Consider the following 26,760-nt stretch of genomic DNA (forward strand, 5'->3'; position numbering starts at 1 on the left):
GCGACCGGAAGTCAAAGCCGGAGTGTTTACAGTGGTCAGGTCTTGTTTACACTCCGAGTGCGTATAGCCAGTGCGTTTTTTTAATTGGTGATTTTAAGTCACCGCGTCATAATGTGTGTGAGAGAGAGAGAGAGAGAGAGAGAGAGAGAGAGAGAGAGAGAGCAAGCAGAATGGGACCGAGCAGAATGAATGGAAGGTAGATAACTCATACTGGTACAGTGTAGTACGATGTTTGCCTAACAACCGAGTGCAGCCCCTTCGAATCGATAGCGAACGTGTAGTGCCAGCGTGGCAGGATGTTATCGTATGATTCATACTCTGATGCTCTGAAGTATTTTTCAGTATAGAGAAATCGAAATGATGCTGCCCTTTTTATCTGACCTTCAGTGATGGTGCTAATATTTTTTCAAACTGGTACACAAATTTTTATAATGAAAACTATCCACAAAAAAAAGGTAGGCTGGTCATTGGAACCAGTAAGAGTCCAACTCAGAGTACTGGTTTTGTTGTTTTACTTGCGAAAAAAACTGGTAGTTCTAAAAATCAACCGGTAGGTTATACCGGCAGCCAATTATTTTCCGTTTTTTGAGTCACTTGAGAAAAAGTGACTCTATGTAATCGGTCAGTGTTAGTCTGTCCGGCCGGCCGTCCGGCCGGCCGTCCGTAGACACCACCTTAACGTTGGACTTTTCTCGGAAACTATCAAAGCGATCGGGCTCATATTTTGTTTAGTCGTGACCTCCAATGACCTCTACACTTTAACGATGGTTTCGTTGACCTTTGACCTTTTTCAAGGTCACAGGTCAGCGTCAAAGGAAAAATTAGACATTTTATATCTTTGACAAAGTTCATCGGATGTGATTGAAACTTTGTAGGATTATTCTTTACATCAAAGTATTTACATCTGTAGCCTTTTACGAACGTTATCAGAAAAACAAGGGAAATAACTAGCCTTTTCTGTTCGGCAACACACAACTTAACGTTGGGCTTTTCTCGGAAACTATAAAAGTGACCGGGCTCAAATTTTATGTGAACGTGACTCCCAGTGACCTCTACACTTTGACGTCTGCTTTGGTGACCTTTGACCTTTTTCAAGGTCACAGGTATGTCTTGAAGGAAAAAAATTGAAATATCATATCTCTGAAACTATTCATCGGATTTGATTCAAACTTTATAGGATTATTCTTTACATCAAATTATTTACATCTGTATTGTGTTGTGAATAGCAATTTCTTCCTGTCCATCTGATGCCTCATATAATATTCAGAACTGCGAAAGTGACTCGATCGAGCGTTTGCTCTTCTTGTTTCTCATTTCGACCGGTAAAAAATTACCGGTTAACGCCAATACTGAGCCTTCTGATCTGTTCTGACCTTTTCTGACCTTCTCCCTCAGCATTAGATAAAATGCATTCTGTTACCTGAAAACGGTAGCTCCTGATTTCTTGAATAATATTCTTTTGAATAGTACAGTAGTAGTTTCCATGCCTGTCTTATTTAAGTTCTAATGTTAAAGATGATGGAGTTTTGGGGACCCTCTTCACATTTACCGTTTCGACTCCCTCTCGCTCCCACCCCCATTTCCCCTCCTCCCCTTATCTTTATTTCCCGTTCTCTCCGGGCGTAACTTCAGAGAGAGAGATGTCGTTTGTTTCTGTCATCTTTTTCTCTCACCCTCCGTAATACTAGTAGCGACAACATTGGTAGGTTTCAGTTGAGCTTCAGAGAGGAAGTCCGGAGATATTGATTTATAGTCACCTCTGAAAGACGTTCAAACTGTGAAACAATATTCGATTGCGACAGCAGTGAGCATTTTGCTGAGGAAAGCATCGTTTTCGATTACATGTACATTTTAGAGAGACTGAACTGAACAACAACTAGCACAACAGGCATCTCAATTTGTCTGAGCGTGCATGTTGGCTGACCATGCGGACTTCCGACTTGGGCGTTTACAACTTGCTTTTGAGTGACACCTACACACACACCCACGGCCACACATGTATTCTGAGATTGAATACACAAAGTGTCGGCTTGCCAATTGACACGCACGCACGCACGCACGCACACACGCACGCACACACTCTCACACTCACACACACACACACACATACATACACACAGGGGTGAGAGAGAGAGAGAGAGAGAGAGAGAGGGAGATTCATGTAAGTTGTAACCTAAGCGAGTAAGCTACTCCTGAGAGACAAACGTACTAGTTTAGTACCGCACCACATTCCTAGGTTTGCCTGGCTTAGCCCCATCCACTGGAGCCATAGTTAGTGGATATATAACTCGGTGGTCCCATCCTCTTGTTTCGTGACAGATAACGCGGCCTGCTGGACCTTACCTGTATCGCACCTGGATTCTCTTCCTCGTGTCAGTGTCAGTGTTTACTTGTGCTGGATCGTGACCTCGTTCGGTCCAGCGGCGCGCATTGTTTCAGCGCTTATGTTGAAACAGAAACAGAATTTGCCATTAGCGTGTTGTTCCTGCCGTGAGTGACCCGTGCGCATTTATCTTGCTGGGAATGTAAATTGTAATCGATTTGTTGGTCGAGCGGTCTGTGATTACTGTGTAAAGCTGGTAATCTGTGATGGTCGTGGCGTGTGTGCTTATTTCTAGTGTTTTCATGCCGGGAATGTTTTCCACACTGTGACAGTGTTCATGGAATGGTTATGCTGTTGACAAGCGCAAATGACAACTTTTAATTGTTTCCATCCCCAGAATCACAATGTTGTGGCAGTTCTCTTCGACTTAACGTATGTAGTTCGAATTCAAAGGAAGAGCGTTTGGCACTGATTTACATGTATGTACATACAAAGAGAGAAAAGCCGTGTTTATAACACGAAGTGTCCTGAAGTCTGTGTTTGAGGTTACAGATTTAATGTTCATGTAGATTATCTTCAAGGCAAGTTTTCTGTTCAAAAATAAAATTAAAATACAAGTCTTACATTACTATGAACGTGTGTAACGCTTGTAGTCTTAAAAAGTACACATGTGATCGTCACAACCTTGCAACACGATGGTCTTGCTGTTGTTTCTGAAGGATTAGACATAAACAAAGATTGATACCTTGCCAGTTCTGTGCATGTGCTCGTGAGCTGATTGTGTACACCTGTAGTGGAAAGAGAAGGAGAGAAACTCAGTGGTTGTTGCACTTGCACACCACCAATGATGTGCAGTCATTGATGTAATGATTGTATATTATGCAAAGAGAAGTGAAGGTTGTGCCAAAACAGCCACTTCTCCAGTCTAACCTTGCAGGCTGTGACGTTGGAAGGACTGTGGTAGTGGTGCAGTGAACATTTTTTGTGAGAAGGGCATTCAGTGGTATCTTGAATTTGTAAGCAAGATCTTTGCTGCGGGAGAAATCAAGGGACAGAAGGAATTTGTGAAAATAAACAAACAGCTCGTGGCAAAGTTTGAGGCCCCAAGAGGCCCCTGTACGTGTGGTGCATTGTGGAGTGGTTCGATGTGTGTTGATGTTGCGTGAGGAGACTGCTAGTGAAGGTAGCTGCACTTTACTCGCAGGTCACTATGACCTAGCATCAAAGTGTATAGTGTTGACGTTGACCAGTGCAAGGTTTGCTTGAAAGGTTTAAATGGTTATGTTGGTAATCTTGTGTCAGCAGTTGACATTGCAAGGGCACGTGAGACCTTTAAGAAATATGTGTGTGTGTGTGTGTGTGTGTGTGTGTGAGTGGTCTCTCTTTTTCAACTTAGATGTCCGAGAGGAAAAAAAGCATTCATGATGGATGTAAACACTCTCTTAACGACTCGATTCCCAAAGTATGAGTCCAAACACAATACTGATACGAGTTGGAAGACACTGGACAGTGTATCAGATAGCAGTGTTACTGCTCATGCCGTTGATGTGACACATTGATATGCTGGGTAAAGGTCAATCGAGATAGCGAATTGTACTAATTTTAGACTCTTAACTACTACAGCTTATAAGCGAGGCTAAACTCAGGACTGTTTATACGTTGTCAGTCTGTGCAAATCATATGAGCCTGGGTTCGGACATAGATGTGTAGTGGAGGAGTGGAAGGTTGTAAGAACGAAACCCAAGTCCAAGCGTCTTGTTTCAACTTTTTACATTTAGTCAAGTTTTGACTAAATGTTTTAACATTGAGGGGGAATCGAGACGAGGGTCGTTATGTGTGTGTGTCTGTCTGTGCGTGTGTGTGTGTAGAGCGATTCAGACCAAACTACTGGACCGATCTTTATGAAATTTGACATGAGAGTTCCTGGGAATGATATCCTCGGACGTGTTTTTCATTTTTTTCGATAAATACCTTTGATGACGTCATATCCGGCTTTTTGTAAAAGTTGAGGCGGCACTGTCACACCCTCATTTTTCAATCAAATTGATTGAAATTTTTGTAAAGCAATCTTCGACGAAGGCCGGACTTCGGTATTGCATTTCAGCTTGGTGGCTTAAAAATTAATTAATGACTTTGGTCATTAAAAATCTGAAAATTGTAAACTTTTTTATATAAAACGATCCAAATTTACGTTCATCTTATTCTACATCATTTCTTGATTTCAAAAACATATAAATATGTTATATTTGGATTAAAAACAAGCTCTGAAAATTAAAAATATAAAAATTATGATCAAAATTAAATTTCCGAAATCGATTTAAAAACAATTTCATCTTATTCCTTGTCGGTTCCTGATTCCAAAAACATATAGATGTGATATGTTTGGATTAAAAACACGCTCAGAAAGTTCAAACGAAGAGAGGTACAGAAAAGCGTGCTATGCAGCACAGCGAAACCACTACCGCGCTGAACAGGCTCGTCAGTTTCACTCCGTTTTGCACAAGCGGCGGACTACGGTCATTGTGAAAAAAATGCAGTTTCATTCTGTGAGTTCCACAGCTTGACTAAATGTAGTAATTTTGCCTTACGCGACTTGTTATTCGTTGTACGAGAAAACAATGCCGAATGTAGAGGCCGAAGGCAAAACCCGTAGACAGAGAAGCAAATGTAGTGAGGTGTTCAGCTGCTATGAGCGAATGAATCCTTGGGGGGTTCGGCCTGTACTTTAATAGCACAGGCGCGGACTACATAGAAAGCACCGTCCAGCGGGGATGAAAATCTGCCTGAATACGGCCAGAAACACGGAATCTGTGTTTCTTACACTAGCTTTACCCTCAGTTATTTAAACAAATACGTAACCAATCCTAACAAACAACACATCAAATTAAAGCTACGACCTTTAGCTTTCCATTGCAATAGATAACATTTCGTAAAAACATATTTATTTAGTACGATACAAAAACAATGGTCCTAGTGAAGGCTGAACTAACTTCAGTGCAGACAATTACAAAACTCTCTAAACTGGGATAATGGATAATTAAGAAATTATACACATGAAACGAAGAACCCTAGACAAACATTATGATGTGCGTTACATGGGGGAAAATTATACAGTGACTTAGTATGAAGCGGCAAAGTCCGAAAGTAAATGGAATCGGCTAAATTCCGGCGCGAGTACCTGTGTACTTAAATTCTGAATCTTCGCAGAGAAACCAAGCATCACTTATTACAACCAAATCCTAAAAAACAAACTAAAATCATATGCAACATAGGTACGGGATATGTAATAGTGATACAAAAAAGACAAAACAATGATTGAAAAGACAAAGATGAGTTTGTGAAAACCAATTTCTCTCAACAATACATGAAACCGGTCAAAATCAAAGTGACGCTTTGGTCAGTTCGAAACATTATCGTAAATAACACAATAATGTATCGATTGGAGATTGGATTTCCCTTCTTTGAGTCATGTGACGTCAGAGGCCGACAAAACTTTATAATTTGGCTTTTCAGGTTGACCGAAACTTCAAAGGAACTAAAAAAAAAACCGTCATGTGTTTGATTGCATGTGTGTGTGCTGTTCAATGTCAAAACAACAACAAAGTGAGTACATGACGTGTGTTTTGTAGTTCCTTTGAAGTTTCGGTCAACCTGAAACGCCCAAATATGAAGCTTATGTGTTTGATTGCATACATGTGGATTGCATGCATGTGTGTGTGTGCTCGTTCAATCGTCAAAACAACAACAAAGTCATCTGAAAGGAATTCGATCGATACATAAATGTTATTTGCGTGTTTGACCAAAATATGACATTTTACACAGATCTCGACAGTCATTGTTCACCTCGACCGCTAGCGCGGTCTCGGAGAACAATGACTGTCTCGATCTGTGTAAAATGTCATATTTTGGTCAAACACGCAAATAACGTATAATATGCAGCCATCTAGCCTAATCATTGACTTCTATGCAAACCTAAATATAATTAGGACAATATTAAAGATAAAGGAACTTTGAAAGATAGAAGTTAGGTAGATATATATTATATGGAAAGGTATTTTATTAGAATTTGCGCCAGCAAGGTGCGCGCGCATCATCGTATCGTCTGCTACCGGGTATGTGACTCCGTTTGTACTGAACTAGGCTGTTTCGCTATGCGATGGTTAGAGTGTTTAGGGTAGCGAAGTGCACTTGGCTACAGATGAATTCGGTCCATGTATATTTTTGTCCGAAGAATTCATTTGTGACATCTGTCAAAACATCAGCAAAATCCTTACTCTGTTTTATATGAGGTCGGTGTGCACTGTTGTACAAACATTGTACATGCAATTGGTGTGCAGACAGCCCTTTTCACGGCATTATGGTTTAATTTGTTTTGCAATAACTGTTATAACTGCCTGTACGGCGTGAACCTAAGCTGTAAGTGATTAATTAACCGGGTTAGGACCGACACCGTATGTCGGTAAATTGTGAAAGTAGGTCAGTTTAACAATTAGTGTGAAAACTAACACCAGCCAAGCTTCATGCATGCCAGATATATCCACAGTCCAATAAATCTAACCTCTGAATGATATCATCGAAGAATGTTTGAGAACTAGTGCTTGAGGAGTATCAAAGCTGGAGATGGCCCCGAGAGATTGCAATCATTGACTTAAAATATTGAGTATACAGTCGCTGTACTCGGACTGGTGAGGTCACAGAGGGGAGACGCAACCACAATCCACGAATAAACATTGACTTAAAATATTGAGAATACAGTCGCTGTACTCGGACTGGTGAGGTCACAGAGGGGAGACGCAACCACAGTCCACGAATAAACCCCACGATCGACACACGATGATTTATTCATTATTCGTGTCTTGCTGATGCCGTATTTAACTGTAGATGTTCAGCTCATTTAGGTGCATATGAATGGATTGGAGAAGTGAGGATGGTGGGGTGTAGGGTAAAGGAGCACTTGGCGATGGAGTGTGTATGTTCGTGGACAAGTCCCCAAGGTCCGGATGTGTACATGTACTTCCGCCCCCACAGGTACCCTTTCCCGCTATTTTCTGGGCGTTTACTCCCTGGGGCCTCCTCATATCACATCTGTGGACGTGTGTTGTCAGTCTCATATTTCCCCATGTACGCAGAACAGTGGAACCCCTCTTGTAAGACTATCCCCCCCTCCTTGCGGACCCGACTTTTACAGACTTTCTAGTCATAAACCTCCATTTTTACATTTAGTCAAGTTTTGACTGAATGTTTTAACATACTAATAGACGGGGAATCGAGACGAGGGTCATGGTGTGTGTGTGTGTATGTGTTTCTGTATAAAGTGATTCCGAGGAAACTACTAGATCAATCTTCATAAAACTTCATATGAGCGTTCCTGGGTATGATATCCCCAGACGTTTTTTTTCATTTTTTGGATAAATGTCTGATGACGTCATATCCGGCTTTTTTGTGAAAGTTGAGGCAGCACTGTCACACCCTCATTTTTCAACCAAATTGATTGAAATTTTGTTGAAGCACTCTTCGACGATGTCCGGAATATGGGATTGCATTTCAGCTCGTAAGCTTAAAAATTAGTTAATTAGTTTGCTAATTAAACTTGTCATTAAAATCGATTGTTCAGAAGCAGATTAAAAATGATTGCATTGTATTCCTTATCTTTTCCTGAATTCAAAATTATAGAGATATGTCATGTTTACTCTAAAAATGTGCTCAGAATGAAAGGAAATAGGTTCAGTCGCGGAGACGACATACACACATCTGGACCTTGTAATTATTGGGGACTTGTCCACAAACATACACACTCCACCGTCTTGGTATTCGGGGTATGGTTAGCCGAGACTATCTAAATGTAGTCTCGGCGATGACGGGTTTATCGTGTTGGTCTTTAAGTTTGATACCGACTGACTATTTTTATTTTATATCGCTTCACGCGACTTGTTATTAATACTTCCTCGAAATGAAAACCCGATTTTTCTAAACTTTCGCAAGGTTTTAGAAGGAAGGTTCCACTGTATGTGTAGTGTGCCTTTTTTTCGTTGAATCTTTTCTTCTATGGTCTTCGCCCGGGGCGGAACACATATGATAGCGATATATTTGTCAATATCTTGCATTCCAAGAGATAAAGATGTTTTGCACTCCGGTAGATTTTTGATCGGCTTAACGTCAGTATGAAAGGCATAATTATCTGCTATGTCAGAAAGGTAAGACATTTGACAGCGGTGTGTCATCGAGTTAGAAGATGAATGTAGCCTTGTAGGCTATCCGTACATTAAGCAGGTTCCGAAGGATTGACATAAACTCTAACAAGTTCTATCGCTCAAAGCTACGAGGGAATCTCATAAGACAGAGTCGTAGCTTTGTCTTAGCTATTTTCTAAGACTCAGTCGCCCGTGTGACAGGGTAAATCTTTGGAAAATCGCAGCGTGTGACTGCCCCATTACGGAGAAGACAAGAACTTGAAAGACTTGAGCTTTTCCTGTAGGTATAGTAATCTAGTAACTGTCGACTTTTGTAAAAATTGTGTAATCTGAGAGAGCCAGAATCAAGTATGTACTATTCGATTTTCCTGTATGATCTTCTAAATATTCGCTTTTGTAGAGGTTTTGTATGCATCGCTGAGACTGGGAGTGTCTGGTTCAATAACATGTGTACCCTACATTGCCAGTTGCTGAACCTCCCCGTAGTTACAGTCTGAGTCAGAGGGTGGATCCCCGGTCACTTTCATGTTTCATCGGCGAAAATACGACAAAATAGCCATCTCCATTACAGTCACTCTACTCTCATATGGGCAGCTCTTTGACCAGAAATCAATGTACACTGTACCTTCCAACAGAACGTGTAGGCTTATGCATAGATATGCGAGTTTGTTTCTGTCAGCTCGGGATACATGACATGCAGAGAAACACATCTGCGTTTCACAAGAACGACAGTCTTTTGCAGCCTATACTGCTGTGGTAGAAAATGTACAAGTACTTTGATCCGCTATTTTATTTATGGGCGGTTATGCGATGTGCTGCGACTAATGTTTAATTCGCATTGAGGTTCTTAAAACAGATGAGAAAAACTGTTGGTTTTAAGTAAAGTTGGCCAAAAAATTATTGCAACAAATTTCAAACCCAAATTAAAACATTAATTCCTGTGTCATTTAATTAAAACTGTATATGCCAGTTAAGGCCGTTCATTTAACCTTCAGGATCACCTTTTGGATTAAATATATCTTTTACAGGGATCACGTGACCGCCGCTCAAGTAAGGGTACCCTTTTGTCTGGTCGATTTTGAAATCGACCAGACAAAAACGGAAGAGCCGAATGAAAAATCGACAAAAAATCACAATAGGCAAAACTTTGCAACTTTGACATACGAGAAGAAAGTCAAACCAATTATCTACCCTGAACAGATTGCTTTGTTTTGCTACCTTGCGTATTTCGCGTGCTATGCTATTCCTACTGATGCAGGTGTCGATCGCAAGAGCGGTCAAAAACGGAACGTTTTACGTCAATTTTTATGGGTATCATGTCAAAAAGCGCTACATTTTAGCAATGACTTAGTGGATGGCTTTGAAACTTTCAGAATATTTTACCAACATACTAGAGATACTTCACGCGAAAATTTGGATCGTTACGGTTATTTATCCAGATGTGACGCAATGTTTCGGAAAATGTTGTTAAACTTGTCATAGGTTTGTTCACTTGTGTCCAAAATATTCATGACTTTGCATATCTACAGATACATGATTGAAAGAGATTCTGTCTAAGTTTCATTTGCGTGTAGCCGCTGGCGTTAAATTTGCTAGTCATGCAAACACATGAGAAAAAAATGGAACGTTCACGCTGTTTCGCGCTTATAGCTGTTATCGCTGGGTGCCTCTTAAAACATGCTACGGTCACGCTTGGCTGGGCATCGCTGTGGCACCAGAATCATCGCTTAAATATGTAGCGTGTTTACAGGCCCAGCAAATTTGCGTCAGTGCTTACACGCACATAAAACTTTAGCAATGTATGTATCAATCATTTTTCTAAAGACATGCAAAGTCGTGAATTATTTGGACCCAAGGGAACAATCTTATGACGAGATTAAAAACTTCTTTCGAAAAATTGCATAACATTTTAACAAACAATTGTAACAATCCATCATTTCGCTCGAAGTATCTCTAGTATGTTGGTAAAATATTCTGAAAGTTTCAAAGCCATCCTCCAAAGTCATTGCTAAAGTGCCGACTTTTTTGTCATGATACCCCTAAAAACTGACGCAAAAAGTCCCGTTTTTGACCGCTCTTGCGATCGACACCTGCAACAGTAGAAATAGCATAGCACGCGAAATGCGCAAGGTAGCAAAACAAAACAATCTGTTCAGGGTAGATAATTGGTTTGACTTTCTTCTCGTATGTCAAAGTTGCAAAGTTTTGCCTATTGTGATTTTTTTGTCGATTTTTTATTCGGCTCTTCGGTTTTTGTCTGGTCGATTTTGACGGTACCCTTACTTGAGCGGCGGTCACGTGATCAACTCAACTCAACTCAATGCCCGTCACTCCTGTCAGGGTATGGGCCGCCAACAACAGCTCTCCAGAGTCCTCTGTCCTGGGCCATCTTTTCTATCTGACTCCAGGTGTAGCCCATCTTTCTGGTGTCGGCCTCCAGGTCGCGTCGCCAGGTGTTTCTTGGACGGCCTCTCTTTCGCTTGCCCTGGGGATTCCACCTCAGCGCTTGTCTGGTGATGTTGGTTGATGGTTTGCGGAGGGTGTGTCCAATCCATCCCCATCTCCTTTTCCTGATTAGTTCTTCTGCCGGAAGTTGGCAGGTCCTTTCCCAAAGGTCGGCATTGCTGATGGTTTCGGGCCAGCGGATCTTGAGGACCCTCCTGAGGCAGCTGTTGATGAAGGTCTGGACTTTTCGGATGGTAGTCTTGGTCGTTCTCCAGGTCTCTGCTCCGTATAGTAACACCGACTTTACGTTAGAGTTGAACAGTCGGATTTTCGTGGTTAGAGACAGTTGTCTGGAGTTCCAGATGTTCTTGAGCTGGATGAAGGCGGCCCTTGCTTTGCCGATCCTTGCCTTGACGTCCGCATCTGTGCCTCCCTGCTGGTCGATAATGCTGCCAAGGTATGTGAAGGACTGCACTTCTTCAAGGGGACTTCCACTTAGGGTGATGGGCTCTTTACTGGTGGTGTTGATCTTCAAGATCTTGGTCTTGTCCTTGTGGATATTGAGGCCCACTTGTGACGATGTAGCAGTCAGAATGTCTGTCTTTTCTTGCATTTGTTGTTGGTTATGGGAAAGGAGTGCGAGGTCGTCGGCGAAATCCAGGTCATCAAGTTGACTCCATAGAGTCCACTGGATTCCATTCCTTCGGTTGTTGGTGGATTCTTTCATGAGCCAGTCGATCACAAGTATAAAGAGAAAGGGGGATAACAAACATCCCTGTCGAACTCCTGTGCGCACTTGAAATCTGTCTGTGAGCTGCCCTCCATGGATGACTCTGCAGGACATGCCGTGGTAAGAATTCCTGATCAGGTTGGCTATCTTGGCTGGGATACCGTAGTGCCTGAGGAGCTTCCAGAGGGTTTCTCTATCCACGCTGTCGAAAGCTTTCTCATAGTCGACGAAATTGATATACAGCGGTGACTTCCATTCTAGGGACTGCTCGACTATGATGCGAAGTGTTGCAATCTGGTCTGTGCAGGATCTGTTCTGCCGGAAGCCCGCCTGTTCATCTCGCAGCTGTGAGTCAACAATATTCTTCATTTTTTCCAAGAGGACTCGGTTGAAGACCTTGCCTGGCACAGATAGGAGTGTGATACCTCTGTAGTTGCTGCAGTTGCTGAGGTCTCCCTTCTTTGGAAGTTTAACCAGGTAACCTTCCTTCCAGTCCGTCGGCACATCTTCTTCATCCCAGATTCTCTCAAAGAGTGGGTACAGCATCTCTACTGACGCATCTATGTCTGCTTTCAATGCTTCTGCAGGGATGTCGTCGGGTCCAGCAGCCTTTCCATTCTTTAGCAGGGTGATGGCCTTCCTGATCTCTTCTCTGGTTGGTTTCTCACAGTTGACTGGTAGATCCACATCTGCTGGTTCAATGGCTGGGGGACTTGGGGGTGATGGTCGATTCAAGAGATCTTCAAAGTGTTGGGCCCACCTGTTCAACTGCTCCTCTAGAGTGTGAATAGTGTTCCCCTGCTTATCTTTTACTGGTCTTTCTGGTTTGCTGAATTTTCCAGAGAGTCGCTTGGTGGTGTCATACAGCTGTTTCATGTTGCCACTATACGCTGCCTGCTCTGCTTCAGCTGCCAGTCCTTCCACATAGTCTATCTTATCCTTGCGAATGCTCTTCTTCACTTCCCTGTTTGCTTCTGCATATTCTCCTTGAGCCTTGGCCTTTGCTGCTCTTGTCCTGCTGTTATTGACTGTCGCCTTCTTCCTCTGCCTATCTTGTATCTTAGTCAATGTCTCTGGCGTGATCCACTCTTTCTGTTGCGGTTTGTTTGGTCCCACTACTTGTTGACATGAGGATCGTAACGTCTCTTTCACCTTCTGCCACCTGTTAGATACACTGTCTTCTTCTTCCAAGAGTTCCTGAAGCACTTCAAACCGGTTTTTCAACGTCAGACTAAACTGTTCTTTTGTCTTGGGGTCTTTTAGAAGCCTGATGTTGTACTTGACTCTCCGGTCTGACGCGTCTGTCTGGTTCCTCTTTAGCTTCAGTTTTAGGCTTGCCACTAATAGGTGGTGGTCTGATGCCACGTCTGCGCCTCTTCTCACTCTGACGTCCTGCAGGGATCTTCTGAATTTCTTGTTAATGCAGACATGGTCTATCTGATTTTCTGTTCTGTTGTCTGGTGATACCCAGGTATTCTTGTGGATCCGCTTGTGAGGGAAGATGCTACCTCCGATGACCAGACTGTTGAGGGCACACAGGTCCACAAATCTTTCTCCATTCTCGTTCATCACTCCCAAGGCATGGGTTCCCATGACTCGTTCATACCCGGTGTTGTCAGACCCGATCTTGGCGTTCACATCTCCCATGAGGATGGTTACATCTTTGTCCGGGTATGTTTCAAGGATCCTCTGCAGCCTGCTGTAAAAGTGGTCTTTTTCTTCGTCCTCGTTGTCGTTGGTTGGAGCGTAGCACTGGACAACGTGCATCTTGATCCTTTTCTTCTTGGTGCGGAAAGATGCTGTGATGATCCTGGGGCCGTGCGCCTCCCATCCAATCAGTGATCTCTGTGCTTGCTTGGACAGCATGAGGCCTACTCCCTGTGTGTGGTGTGCGTCATTCTCTTCATGCCCTGAGTACAGCAACAGCTCTCCTGTCATCAGCCGTCTCTGTCCAGCATCAGTCCATCGTGTCTCACTGATGCCTAACAAGGTCAAGTTGTTCCTCCTCATTTCCGCTGCTACCTGCGCAGTCTTTCCTGGCTCATACATGGTCCTAACATTCCATGTGCCAATGGTGGTTTTCCTGGTTGACAGAAGGGTAGTCGGCTTTGTGGCTTCCTTTCGGCTTTCACCACACAGCGTCATAGGTCTTCTTGATGAAGAACCTTCCTCTCCCAGGATAAAGTTTTCTGTTTCTTCTGTTGTTGACGTTTCTGTAGCGAAGTCTTTTTTGCAGGGTGGGGGTGCTAACCCCACGCCCAACCCTCCTCCTTTTTCAGCCGGGCTTGGGACCGTCCTTGGCGGAGTTGGTCACGTGATCCCTGTAAAAGAAATATTTAATCCAAATGGTGATCCTGAAGGTTAAGTGAACGGCCTTCTCTTGCATATAAAGTTTTAATGAAATGACACGGGGATTAATGCTTTAATTTGGGTTTGAAATTTGTTGCAATAATTTTTTGGCCAAGTTTAATTTGAACTGCTTTCTGATTCTGTGTTCATGAGAAGGTGTATATTTAGCATTATCAGAATTATGTGTTCTTGAAGGGTTTTGTAGTGACTGAATTGGTTGTCATGTTAAGTTTCTTCTGCACGTGCATACATCATACATGTCGTTGTGTCATTCATAACGATGCTGGTTTGGGTGCATTCATTTGTTTGATTTTATGCGTGAAGGAAGTTCAATTGCCACTAGCGCGGACATGACTTTGGGTATAAGATTAAGAAACTGTTGATGTGCTTTTGCTTTCAGTTTGGCTGCATGCGAAGTAGATTAGTCTGTCTAAAGGTGTTTTCTTTTTTGCAGTGGTGATACTTCTAAAGTGTGTCAGAGGAATATAAGTAGTTTTGTTTCTACTGCAGAGTAAAGAATAAAGGCGTTGTTTCCTGTTCTGTTTGTAATCAGGGCAAAACACCAGCAGGGGTACACATTTTCTTGTTAGCATTGAAACGTGCGCGATTGTTGAAATGATGATGTCATTATCAAAACACGTTCGTGTTGTTCTGTTCTGACATTGACGCGTGCATCAAAACGGACGTTTACGTGTATTCTTGTTCTTTAGTTCCACATTGTCAGAGAAAATCAGCTTTGTGCTAACTTTGCTCCGTCAGCAAAACGATGAGGTGGTTTGACATACATCTCTTGTTTGCCTTGTGTCAGCTGCCTGACTTGTGATGCTGCATGACGTCATCGTCCTCATTCCCTTGCCTCAGTCCGGCAAAATATTCAAGTGTGTCGTACGTGTAGAGGCTAGCCGTGCACTGTGCACAGATTTGCACCTGTGTGCAGTCAGTCAATACACATACCTGTCCCTTTACACCTCACAGCCCGTCCTGTGACCTCCCCGCCCCTCCCAACTCGCTCCCCACCTGGCCCGCTTCTTCCCCCTCCCTCAGCATCCCATGCCATATGTGACCATCCCGGCTTCTGTTTGCTGCTGTTTATGAACATTTAGTGCATGTACTGTGTTGTCTCTGGTATCACACACGCGGAGGTTCACTGTACGTCCTTTGTGAATGGTGTTCACAACGTCGGGCTGGTTGTGATCGATATGGACTGTACATGTGTTGTATTTCGGAGGGTGCTTTTTGTAGTCATTCACAGACAATGAAGGGATTTTGTAAATTGTATGTGTCAACAGGCGTGATCTTCGAACTCGAAGGTAGATAGTTTTTAGCTGGGTGATTTGGTCTTGTGTTCGTCGTGTGTGGGCTTGCTCTTGGTTCCTCGGCCATTGCAGTAACAGGTGGCACACCAACGTGATGTGTACATATAGAACATGTGGTAAGCAACAATTTCCGTGGGCTCTAAACCACGAGGTCTTTATTTTTCAGCCTTCTCACGAAATGCATGACAACGCGTCGCAACACTCAGCAATGTTACGACGCACACACGCGTTGCGTAGATACAACGTACATATGTCTTTGATATAGCAGAATTAACGGTCACCTTACAATGTTAGACTTTGAACACCTGGATAGAAGTATCCTGTCTTACGGGGAACTTTCTTGTTGCGCGGTATCTCTCCAAAACTGGATTATGCGCGCATTCGCACAAGCAAATTTACAGGAACGTATGACTTCAATCCCTCTCGCACGCAAACACACACATCCGGGTTTCAAGGTTCAAGGTTTTATTATAGCTCATCACAGGGGGCCCTCTTGATTTGTGGAGAGATTTATTTCTCTGAGTCAACTTTGTGCAGACTTCTTCCGGTGTCCGAACACCCCCTTGTGCACATATGCGCACTAAAAAGATCCCAAATTCACAGCGAAAGTCTCAGGGCTTGGAAAACACGAAGACGCGCATACATTATCTCTCGTCTCTGATTATCATGATCGTATCTTGATACTTTGACGAGACAAACCCAATGCTGGCTTGTCGAAGAAGACAGCCACAGCGGGCTTGTTCGAGTCAAAAGTATCATAGATTCATACCATATCCTCAGGGTATCACCAATACCTGTCCCAATATAGGCCAATTGGTCTATGAGGACGTTAAACCCTAATAGTTACTCGGGCCCTCTTGGGGCGTGGGGATGAGGAATATGATATACAGCAATTACAATAAAACAAAGGCATAGCAATTGATTAATCATCAAGTTGAATCACTTCTTCGTGTTAACTTCTTGTATGTTTCCTCTTGGATACGTTAATATAAGCTTTATATAGGTGTCTTGCAAAAGCAGAGAACACAAACAGATTTTTAGATTATACGATCCTTCTTTCTCTGCGGGACATTGAACTGTTTTAGTTTTGATGTTATTTTTATCCGACAGTGGATTGTGAGGTATAGGCCTCATTTGCCTTTTTACGGTCGCTGTTTTATTTTCCATTGCAGGCTATATTTAGCCTTTTTTGAACGCGGGTTTGGGATTTAAGTGGTGTTTGGTATCCTTTTAAATTGTAAACCCATTGTCGTGGGGCGTTGGGAGTAAGGTGACAGGAATCGGGTGAGGCTGGACATGATATGTTTCGTGTGTGTGTGAGAAAATGGTCCCCCCACAGTTACAAATATGATGGCTTTACTTTTAATAATAATAATAATAATAAATAACTTTTCTATAGCGCGAGTCCCATCAATTGGCTCCAGGCGCTTTACACATTCATTATAGAATAAACTAGCACAAATCAACAAGCATACAAAGCATACATTTAACTGAGACATAGCATAGTAGCAAAACAGACATGTTCAACGATATGAAACAGCGAGTCAATATGTGAGTGGCTGTTCCGCAAGTCAAGGTCGTTATGAAGGATAATAATACCGTATTACGCGGTAATTCAAAGCCATTACATCGATCCACAGATCGTATTGTCAGCAAACACTGACCTGATTTGTGACATTACTCCAACGAAGCAACAGTGTTATATTTGCTTGACTGCATGTCCTACGTTTAACCTCAAGCTTACATGCACTGTAATTTATGCAAAGTAGAATGTAGGTGTAGAATAAACAAAAGCGAACCTTCACCAGTCGCGTCCGAGTCTGACATTTGAAGAGTAAAGGGAACAAACATTGGTCTGAGTATTCACGGGGCAGTGCTGAGTCCGGAGGCATTCTTTCGTTTGTGTGTGTGTTTGTGAGTGTGTGTGCGTGGGGGGGGGGGGGGGGGGGGGGGCGTGCGTGCGTACGTAAATGGCTAGATCTCCTTTCTTCGCTTTTGTCTTGGTCACGTTGACAGTGCGATTTGAAAGTCAGACGCTGTCCATTGTAATACATACTAAATAAAGGCGAGAGTCGCACCTCTGTCTCTGCTCTCGGCAACACTTCACAAAAGGGAGAATTCAGAAAGGATTTTTAACGAATTCGTGGATGGTTATGGGGAAGAGAAGAATTCTGAAATATTCAAACAATTCAGTTTTGTGCCACTACAGTCAGGATCTTGAATTTTGAGAAACTCTCCCTTTTTTGCCCTGTTAGTTTGACCACGTTTTCGTTGGGGGAAAAACCAACATAACGACTGGGTGTTTGCTTGGCTCTTGACAGCGCAGATTGATGGCACGCGTGAAGACTGAATATCCTAAGACGTGTTCTTTACTTGCGGTAATTAACCGCAAATGCTACTGCTGTCACGCACGGGGATTTAGATGTTATATTTAACATATTTTAGACACTTATTACACAAGGTGATCAGTGGGACTGCGATTCACAGAGTATAACCGAGCAGTTAAGAAGACCTTGGTGAACGTCGTCAACGCTTTTTCTACTTCTGGGGCTATTGGTTGTGGTGTGGTCGTGTTTGGGGTCACGGTTTCTCGTTGGCAACACTTTAAACACAGGATAAAAGCACATTTTTGAAAACGAATGCACATGTAAATATTCTTGAACGCTGTTTTGAATGAAGTAAATTAGAAGAGGTTTGTCTGTGTTGTTTCTTTTCTTTGCACGTTGTGGTTTATTTTGTCCTGTCTGATTCTTTTGTAGATGAGGCGAAGAATTCTCGATTTTTACCAACTTAGGCCAAGCATCTGACGCGCTGACAGAATTTGCAGACCCTGTAGGCGCATGTTGAGAGTGCTTGGCGTGAAAACCCATTAATGAAACAAGCGATAGTCATGGTCGAGCGAATTATAATGATGATTTTCGCTCGTGCATAACCGGAAGTGTTCGTGGTTTTGACATGGGTATTGCTCAGCTTTGCTGTACTGCTGTTTTCACTGCTTGACAGTCTGTTGCCTTGAAGTTGCTGGATTGTTGCCCATCTCCATTCTAGGGCTGAAGTTGCTGGATTGTTGCCCATCTCCATTCTAGGGCTGAAGTTGCTGGATTGTTGCCCATCTCCATTCTAGGGCTGAAGTTGCTGGATTGTTGCCCATCTCCATTCTAGGGCTGAAGTTGCTGGATTGTTGCCCATCTCCATTCTAGGGCTGAAGTTGCTGGATTGTTGCCCATCTCCATTCTAGGGCTGAAGTTGCTGGATTGTTGCCCATCTCCATTCTAGGGCTGAAGTTGCTGGATTGTTGCCCATCTCCATTCTAGGGCTGAAGTTGCTGGATTGTTGCCCATCTCCATTCTAGGGCTGAAGTTGCTGGATTGTTGCCCATCTCCATTCTAGGGCTGAAGTTGCTGGATTGTTGCCCATCTCCATTCTAGGGCTGAAGTTGCTGGATTGTTGCCCATCTCCATTCTAGGGCTGAAGTTGCTGGATTGTTGCCCATCTCCATTCTAGGGCTGAAGTTGCTGGATTGTTGCCCATCTCCATTCTAGGGCTGAAGTTGCTGGATTGTTGCCCATCTCCATTCTCCATTCTAGGGCTGTCTCTCTCGGCAGGACATTTTTGCTTGGCTGTCACTTCAGAGTTATGTTTTTTCTAAAGTTGAAACAATGAGACGAGCGGATTTTGTATTCAAAGACAAGTACATGTATACATTCTGAGCCGTTGGCCGTTTGATCTCGTGGGTCTTACTGTTTGCCTACTTTCTTTTCTTTTTAATGTATTCACTTATTGACATGATGTCATCACTTAACAGATGTGCATGTCGACTCGTATCACGCATAATAAGTGATGACAGACGGTGGCTGTCGATATGATGACAAGGTTACCTGGAATTGTCTGTCATGTCTCCGCTGACTGAATGAGTTGAATTCTGAACTTATCTTCGTTCTCATGAAATCCATCGTATAAAAAGATTGACGTGTGTGTCAGTTACTAAATAAATTCAGAATAAAAAGACGGAACAAAACTGACCTGGGCCGAAAACACCTAGTTGAGTTTTAGGTATGTGTCCAAGTTGAACGATATTCTCTCTCATCCCATGTAGATGGTGGGTTCACACGATGTGTTACTGTTAGACAACGGTCCCAAGTATATTTCATCATGTCACGTTATTCAGGGCGAACTTCAAGCCGGCCTGTCATGTAGAAAGGAATAATTGATAACCGAGGGCAGATTTCAGAGCTGCTTACCTGTCGCCTAAATCTTTTAATGACCATAAACTCTCGACTTTCGCTTAGTTTTGATCTACATGTTCAGTTGTCCCTTTTACTACAGTACAGCCTACAGGGGTAAATTTTGTAAATTTTAAGAAAACTTTCTGCTTCCATGTGGGGCAATCACGATGGAAGTGGATTTATCGCTAGCAGGTCTCTGAACCCAACACTGAAACAGGGGACGTGATGTGTCATTCACGGATTTTGCTGCCGGGGGGTCCCAGGTTAGAGTGTGGTCCCAGGTTAGAGTGTGTTGCGTTGGGTTGCGTCGCGTTCAAACGTTTTTCCCTCTCTGTTCAAACCCGGAGTGTGTCTCTTCCCAAACAGCGACATGTTTTTATTCAGGGATGGGGACGAATAGGAATGAAGTGGATTTTCTTGTCCTCTTTTATCGCGCTGTGTGTGACTCCGCGCTTGTCACACGTTTATGAATGTGCTTGGAACTGACGTTTTGTTGAGACACCTTTGTTACGTTAGAGAGGTTTTGTGTTTGAACTTTGTGCTTAGGAGCTGTGTTTCATGTGGATGAATACGTGTTTGAACTTCGCTTCTCTGTGATAGAGACACAGTACACAGGATGTGTTTCACATTTGGTGTCATTCCTGAGTGCGTGGATTCTGTAGAGATTCGTGTCCCAAGTGTTAGTGTCTGTTCTCAGTGTTCCTTTTTACAGTGGATGTTGTTGACCAGTTGGGTTGAGAAGGGAGATACAGGTGCCTTCAACATTATGCCACTTGATGGGTTGGAAGTTTTACGGACTTACGGAAGATAAAAGCCTTGGTGTCACTCCAGTAAAGTGTTTGTCGTGTTATTCTGTTGTCATGTTATTCCCACCTGCTTTAAGAACCCATTCAAATGTCAACAGGACAACTGTTTACCTTGTTGTTTTAAGGAAACCAGTTTCTTTTGATAACAATGTGCTTGTGTGTGTGTGTGTGTGTGTGTGTGTGTGTGTGTGTGTGTGTGTGTGTGTGTGTGTGTGTGTGTGTGTGTGTGTGTGTGTAAAGTAGCGTTCGAATGCTGTTATAAATAACACTTCGTGTCACCACGACGGATCATCGATCTGTATCGATCAGAGCTTTTTTCCCAGATCGTCGCTGCATCGATTATTGTGCATTTTACTTCCTTTTTCCTGCATACGGTTCTTTTCAAAAAGTAACTTTAGCGAGAGTGCCCGAATCCAAGTGTACATTCTAAATCCGAGGAAGGTGTACAGGTCTTATTGTCAGTTTGAATCTGTGGTACAGGACAGGGGCTGTATTATGAGGAGGTTGCAGTGTCTGATATTGATAGAGCTGAAACAGTTGTGTCTGTGAACAGCTCTGTGTGGATACGGTGACATGCGGTGCAGTGATAGTGCTAGTGGTGTATTTATATTCATCACAAACATGTCACGGCTTACGCATTGAAATTAAATGGTGTGTTGTGCTGACTAGTGTGTGTCTGTGTGTGTGTCTGTGTGTGTTCAAAGGTGACTTCACACATGTCACATGCAAGTGTCAACTGCGTTGTTGAAGAGAGACCAATGAATCTGTAAGCTGACAGTTGACCGACACATGTCGGCAAGTTACGGTGCGGTGCGCGCCTCAGTCTCAGTGTGTGTGTGTTTGTAAGAGAGAGAGAGAGAGAGAGGTGTGTGTTTGTAAGAGAGAGAGGTGTGAGTGTGTGTGTGTGTGTGAAGAGAGAGAGAGAGAGAGAGTGAGAGAGAGAGAGAGAGAGAGAGAGAGAGAGAGAGAGAGAGAGAGAGAGAGAGAGAGAGAATGTGTGTGTGTGTGTGTGTACATTGATAGTGGCATGTTTGTGTGATGTTCCTGTCTTGTCATCCAGCACTCCAGTGCAAACATTGCTGGCCAGTGCAAGTTAGGACACTACCAGTCAACCCGTTTATCTCTTGTCAACAATGGCATCTCTTCTCACTTTTAGTGTGTGTCGCTGAATGTCTCATGTCTTTGTAGAAGTCGTGCGCAGACTTGGACCCGAACGCAGTATTTACCGTTTGGGATCATGATTTTTCATTTGCTATATCTTCTGTGGGAATATTTAGGTGGATCGGCCAGGTTCTTTTTAATCTTTGCCCTGATTGTAAGTGGTGAATGTGATGCTGCAGTGAATGAAAACTGCTAGTGAGGACACATCGGAATAAGCTCCTCTCTTTCCGACATTTGTGTCCCTCGAGGTTTCGGGGTTCCATGCCGTGGCGTAATTGTGCTCTTGTTGGACATCTGAAGGATTGAATACTGCAGAGTATCAAGAGTATGTCCTCTTTTACATGGAAATCGTGACATAGTTTCTGGAATGTTTGTTTTTTCCTGGCTTTAATTGCACGTGGGTTGGAGTTGATTGATTTGTCGATTCATTACTCACAGTGCCCCGTCTTGTTATTGTCTGGGGAACTGCAGCCAGGTGGTGTATGTGCTTCTCTGTTGGATTTGCTGTTACAATCCTGAAAGTCGTGGCATGTTGTCGACCTTTGGACTGGCAATAGTTAGCACATGTTACCCGTGTATCCAGGTTTCCCAATTGCTTCGTTTCCGGCCGATTTATGTGGAGCACGTGATGCGCACAAACAAATATTAGTGGTCCAGAAGTGTCGTCTGCGCAATGATCGCGGCGGCTTTCTTGACCGCCAAGGACGACCACGCACGTTGTGAGACGTCATTCGTTAGACCTCAATACGATTCGTTTCACCGGCTCACATTTGGGATTAGGCTATCCATCCACTGGGACATGTACCAACAGTCGACGGTCTGATTGATTTCTGTGCAGAAATTCCCATTTAAAAACAATCCTTCACAGGAAGCAGACAGAGTGTTGATGTTAAGTAAGTGTTCACGTGGAGGGAATGGTCTTATCCCCATGTACAAGTCAGGGCAGATGTGAGATAGTGAGCAGAACTATTTTCACTGGAAGGACCCTGCCTTCAGGAGTGGACTTTGTGACGTGATCGTGCGACATCCACATCGCCAGGAGGACATGAAACGCACGTAAGGGCCCCACTGACCAGTCGTTTGGATTACTTCAATAGATTTTACATCCATGTGGCGTGTCTGGGCTCAGGTGTCAGTTGCTGAGAGAGACAGAGACAGAGAGATGTTGAAGTCTGACAGGAATTGTGCCTTTACAATTACATTCACTTTTGCTACGCTGGAATTACAGTGATCAAGTTCAAATGCCGAAGGGACTAAATGGAACATTACACACATCTATGTGGATAACTGTCCATGGAGTCGCTCTTTCCATTATGAAATCATCATGACTAAATCAACAGCTGGGCTTGATTTAAACATTGCATGTTAATTGTTGTAGATGTTTCAACTCAGCTGACTGGTGATGATGAAACAAGATAGCAAGTGTGTTAGTGTGTATGGCGATTAATTGATCATATACTGATATGGACCCAGTGACACAGTACTAGTCATCGAGCGACTCTGTGTTTAGATCCCCTTTCTCAATCTTACTTCGAATCATTGTATTTACACAGTAATGTTATGAATCAATAAATTAATATGAATAAATAACATCATGAAGACATTTTGATGAATTCATCAGATCGACTCGGTGACACGATATATCTTCTGTAGTACATTGTGCGACAGTGTGCTGAGACTCTTTTCCTCCGTCTGAGGCCAAATCATTAAAGGACACAGTAACGTAATCAAGTGACCGTGTACTTAGAGCCAACCTTCGTGGAGGGATTCTGATTCATTCATCTTTACGCCCTCTAGGCGTGGACCATGAGGGTATGGACGTGTATAGACAACTCATGAATATTGTAAGATCGCCGGCTGAAGGGGAGAGTAGGTGATCGATGGCTTGTGACTGTGGTAAACATTTTTTTCAAATGCAAGCAATCTGTGTGTGGTTTTGATAGTGGCTGTTGCGATTGATATTGAACATTTGAGGAATGTCTATGACTGTATGCTTGTTGCACACTGGCTTTATCCTTTACTGTGTACTGTGATGTGGACACATTCTGAAAACAGATATTTGTGTTTAGTAGTCTTCTGTAATGAGTGCAATAAACGGCAGACGTATAGGAGACAATTTGCTTCCTAAAGGTATAATAAAGAAGAAACTTATCACATCCCCTTTGACAATGTACTACAATCACTGTCACCCATCAGAACCTGTGATTGTTATTCAATATCGGTGTTAAAAAAGATAAAAGTCTGCGATGAATTGTCCAGAAGACTTGAAAACAAGCGAATCTTCATCAAGACCCATGTAATAAATGCCTTTGAACTGAAGAGGGTTGAAAGCAAAACAAAACGGAACAGTATCTGAGATGACTGACAGTGACTTGTTTATGCCACAAAGAGAGATTGAACTTGTAGGGCTAGCGCAGACCAATCTAAATTCATCCATTCCACTCATAGTAGTTGTATCCATGGGCAATCAGCTGGTGATTGAATAGGTTGTACCTTCTGCAGCAAGGACAGAACAGACGATAGTACCTGCTGACGTGATGACGCTACAGTTTTAACAGAGCAAAAGGGAAGCATGTGACCCTGAAGTGAAAGACGTTATTGGAGAGTGAGAGTGTGTGTATTCCGTGCACAGAGACTTTGTGCATTCAGTGTACGGAGTGGACCTTGATGCAGGGTTGAGACAGAGGAATAGTAGTGTAAAATGAACGGAGACAAGAGAAGCGTGTCCAGCGCAGTGAGCCTGAAGCGCAAAGCACGTGAAACACGCTGCAACGGATTACCGCTGAAGGAACGACTGTACAACTGTGTGCAAAGCGGCCCCGTCTCTGACAAGGTCCTCAGACATCTCACGGTAATTGCCACACTGCACTACACTTGATTGCGTTTCATTTCATACTTTATTATCCCAACCCTGGGTCGCGTCATTCCAGTGGACAGCTAGAAGCAACGAAAATCGCGCTCCTCAGGAGTGGGCATGTTAAGTAGTTAAAGGTGTTATCAGCCACCTGCAGTTCTGGCAGTATGACCGAGGTTTTTAATGTGACATGGGGGTAAGACATGGATGTCGTCTCCGAGTCATCATACAAAAGTTGACCCGTGTCTGTCCCGGCCTGAAATGGAACCAGCGACCTGATGATCACACGTCCTGTGCCCTACCAAGGCAGTTACCAGACCCCCTTAGAGGCCATATCGTGCAGACCCCCTTAGAGGCCATATCGTGTGAAACACAACCACACACTTCTCCCAGCAACACGCATAGTGACTGTCTCCCGCACAGCTGGACGGCTGACCTCTTTCTGACACTGTCTTCCAGCATCGCTGGCTGACTTACCCTGTTTCTTGGTGTCTGTCCTTCTCACTACCCCCCCGCGGGGCTACCCTGATGAGGATGAAAGTTTGAAACATACCATCATCCACCTGATGCATACAAATTTGCATGCCCTTAAGGCCACACAGAATAGGGTATGCTGTGGCTTCAAGGGCCTCCTGGGTATAGTCTGCGCATACCTGTAAGGGGTGAGCATGATCATGGGGAAATCGCCAATCAGAATCTTGGCGAATCTCACGGCATCTTAATATAGCGCATTTCGGCACTTTGGCAACACCCTTCCCAAATACCTATCCCCGGTACTGAAAAGCTCTTCAAACTAAGTATCAAGCCCCTTCTGTTTAAAATTCTCTGCCCGCTGACATCCGCAGTTACTCTTCTTGGCTAACCCATGCTACGCCGTATTACCCTATGGCTGCCCTGGCATACCTATCCTGAATGCCTTGTGCCTAGGGTAGAATGTGTATGCAACAGGTCATCATCATCATCATCATCATTACAAGCATTAACATCATTGTCATCATCATTGGTACTAACATAGGGCTGAATACTAGTCATTGCTGCATTTGAATGTGATGTTGCTGTGTTAAAAACTGTAAATGTTGAGCAGATTAAGTAAACCATCATGTATGATTGCCTTGCAGGTGTCCGTGAATGGACTGGAGGTACTATGTCTGATGGTGGATCGTATGGGAGAGGACTTCAAACATCACATCACAACAGGTTCGGTCTGCTCTCCCTCACTGCATATCCCTATGCCTAAAAAAGCTCATGTCTGTCTGTTTTAACCACTGCAACCTCAGTGTCTCTATCTGTCTTTCTTGTGTCTTGCAGTTTTACTACCTGGCTGGGTTTTTTCTACCTATCAGATGTAAACCTTTCTTCGTCTTTTGAGAAAGTCAGAGTTCAGATAAACAAATCCATAGCCATTTTTGCGAAATACACGAATTTTTCACACATGTTTATTTGAAGCTGAATGACAACTGTGAATCATGGAAGTCTAGAGCACATTGCACTGGATTATTCAGTGCATATAATTCAAAGAGCTTGTTTGGGTGTTCTCACCAGTGGCAGACAGACTTTTCATGTGGAGAATGACCCCAACGGATCATGAAAGAACAAGCCCAGCGACTGTTTCATTTACAGTATGTAGGACTGTGGCAAACTGTGTAATAGTGGTACTGTTGCCAGCATTGACAGACAGATTGGGAGATCCCAAGGGCAAGGTCACAGACCACAGTATTGGCGTTAACCAGTAATTACCGGTATTTTACCGGTTGAAATGAGAAAATAGCAGAACAAAATTGGCTGCCGGTATGACCTACCGGTTGATTTTTAGAACTACCGGGGGTTTTTTGCTGGTAAAAAACAAAACCCTGTCATCAAAATCGCTTGCAGTGCACACAAATTCGCGCCATGAACCACCCACATAAGTCAACATAATGCGTACTGCTGTGACCCCAAATCTCCGTCAATTTCTGTTTTCGCCGATCAAAACAACCAATCATTGCGTTAGGATTGGAACACGTGACTTATTCCATCCAAACAGCAATCGCTGAAACACTTTCTTTGTTTTGAAACCAACCCCTAGTCTTTGATGAAGATGGGGTAGATTTTTTTCCCCCCGTCGATGTCAAACAGAAGTTTGGATAGACTTGAGGTATTCAAGATGTCCGATCCAGCTAAGCAAAAACGGAATTCGAATGACATCGAGTCAAACTGTCAACCAGCGAAGCGCAAGCCAGTATTGAAACGGCAGCAAAACTTTCGGTCTTTGTACACGAAGGAATGTCCATTCATTGTTTCTTCAAAAATAGTATGCCCGCTGCATCGACTTCACAACTTTTGTTGAAAAAAGCATGTTTTCGCGCATTTTTTCTATAGT

At 43.3% G+C, this 26,760-nt stretch overlaps 1 protein-coding gene across 13 annotated transcripts in view; it reads left to right on the forward strand.

Moving 5' to 3' along the window:
• The window catches only part of LOC138947648 (CLIP-associating protein 1-like), a 239,753-nt gene that overhangs the window by 36,446 nt on the left and 176,547 nt on the right, over positions 1-26,760 (forward strand). For 12 of the 13 annotated variants that reach the window (XM_070319156.1, XM_070319159.1, XM_070319157.1 and 9 more), the window contains exon 3: positions 25,520-25,598. In XM_070319156.1, coding sequence (XP_070175257.1) covers positions 25,520-25,598 — 79 coding nt within the window. Of the gene's footprint in view, positions 1-24,091; positions 24,399-25,519; positions 25,599-26,760 lie in introns of those variants that run through there. The other variant, XM_070319162.1, reaches the window with a different exon arrangement.

Source organism: Littorina saxatilis, linkage group LG14 (assembly GCF_037325665.1).
Source record: "Littorina saxatilis isolate snail1 linkage group LG14, US_GU_Lsax_2.0, whole genome shotgun sequence".
In the NCBI taxonomy this organism is placed as follows: Eukaryota; Metazoa; Mollusca; class Gastropoda; order Littorinimorpha; family Littorinidae; genus Littorina; species Littorina saxatilis.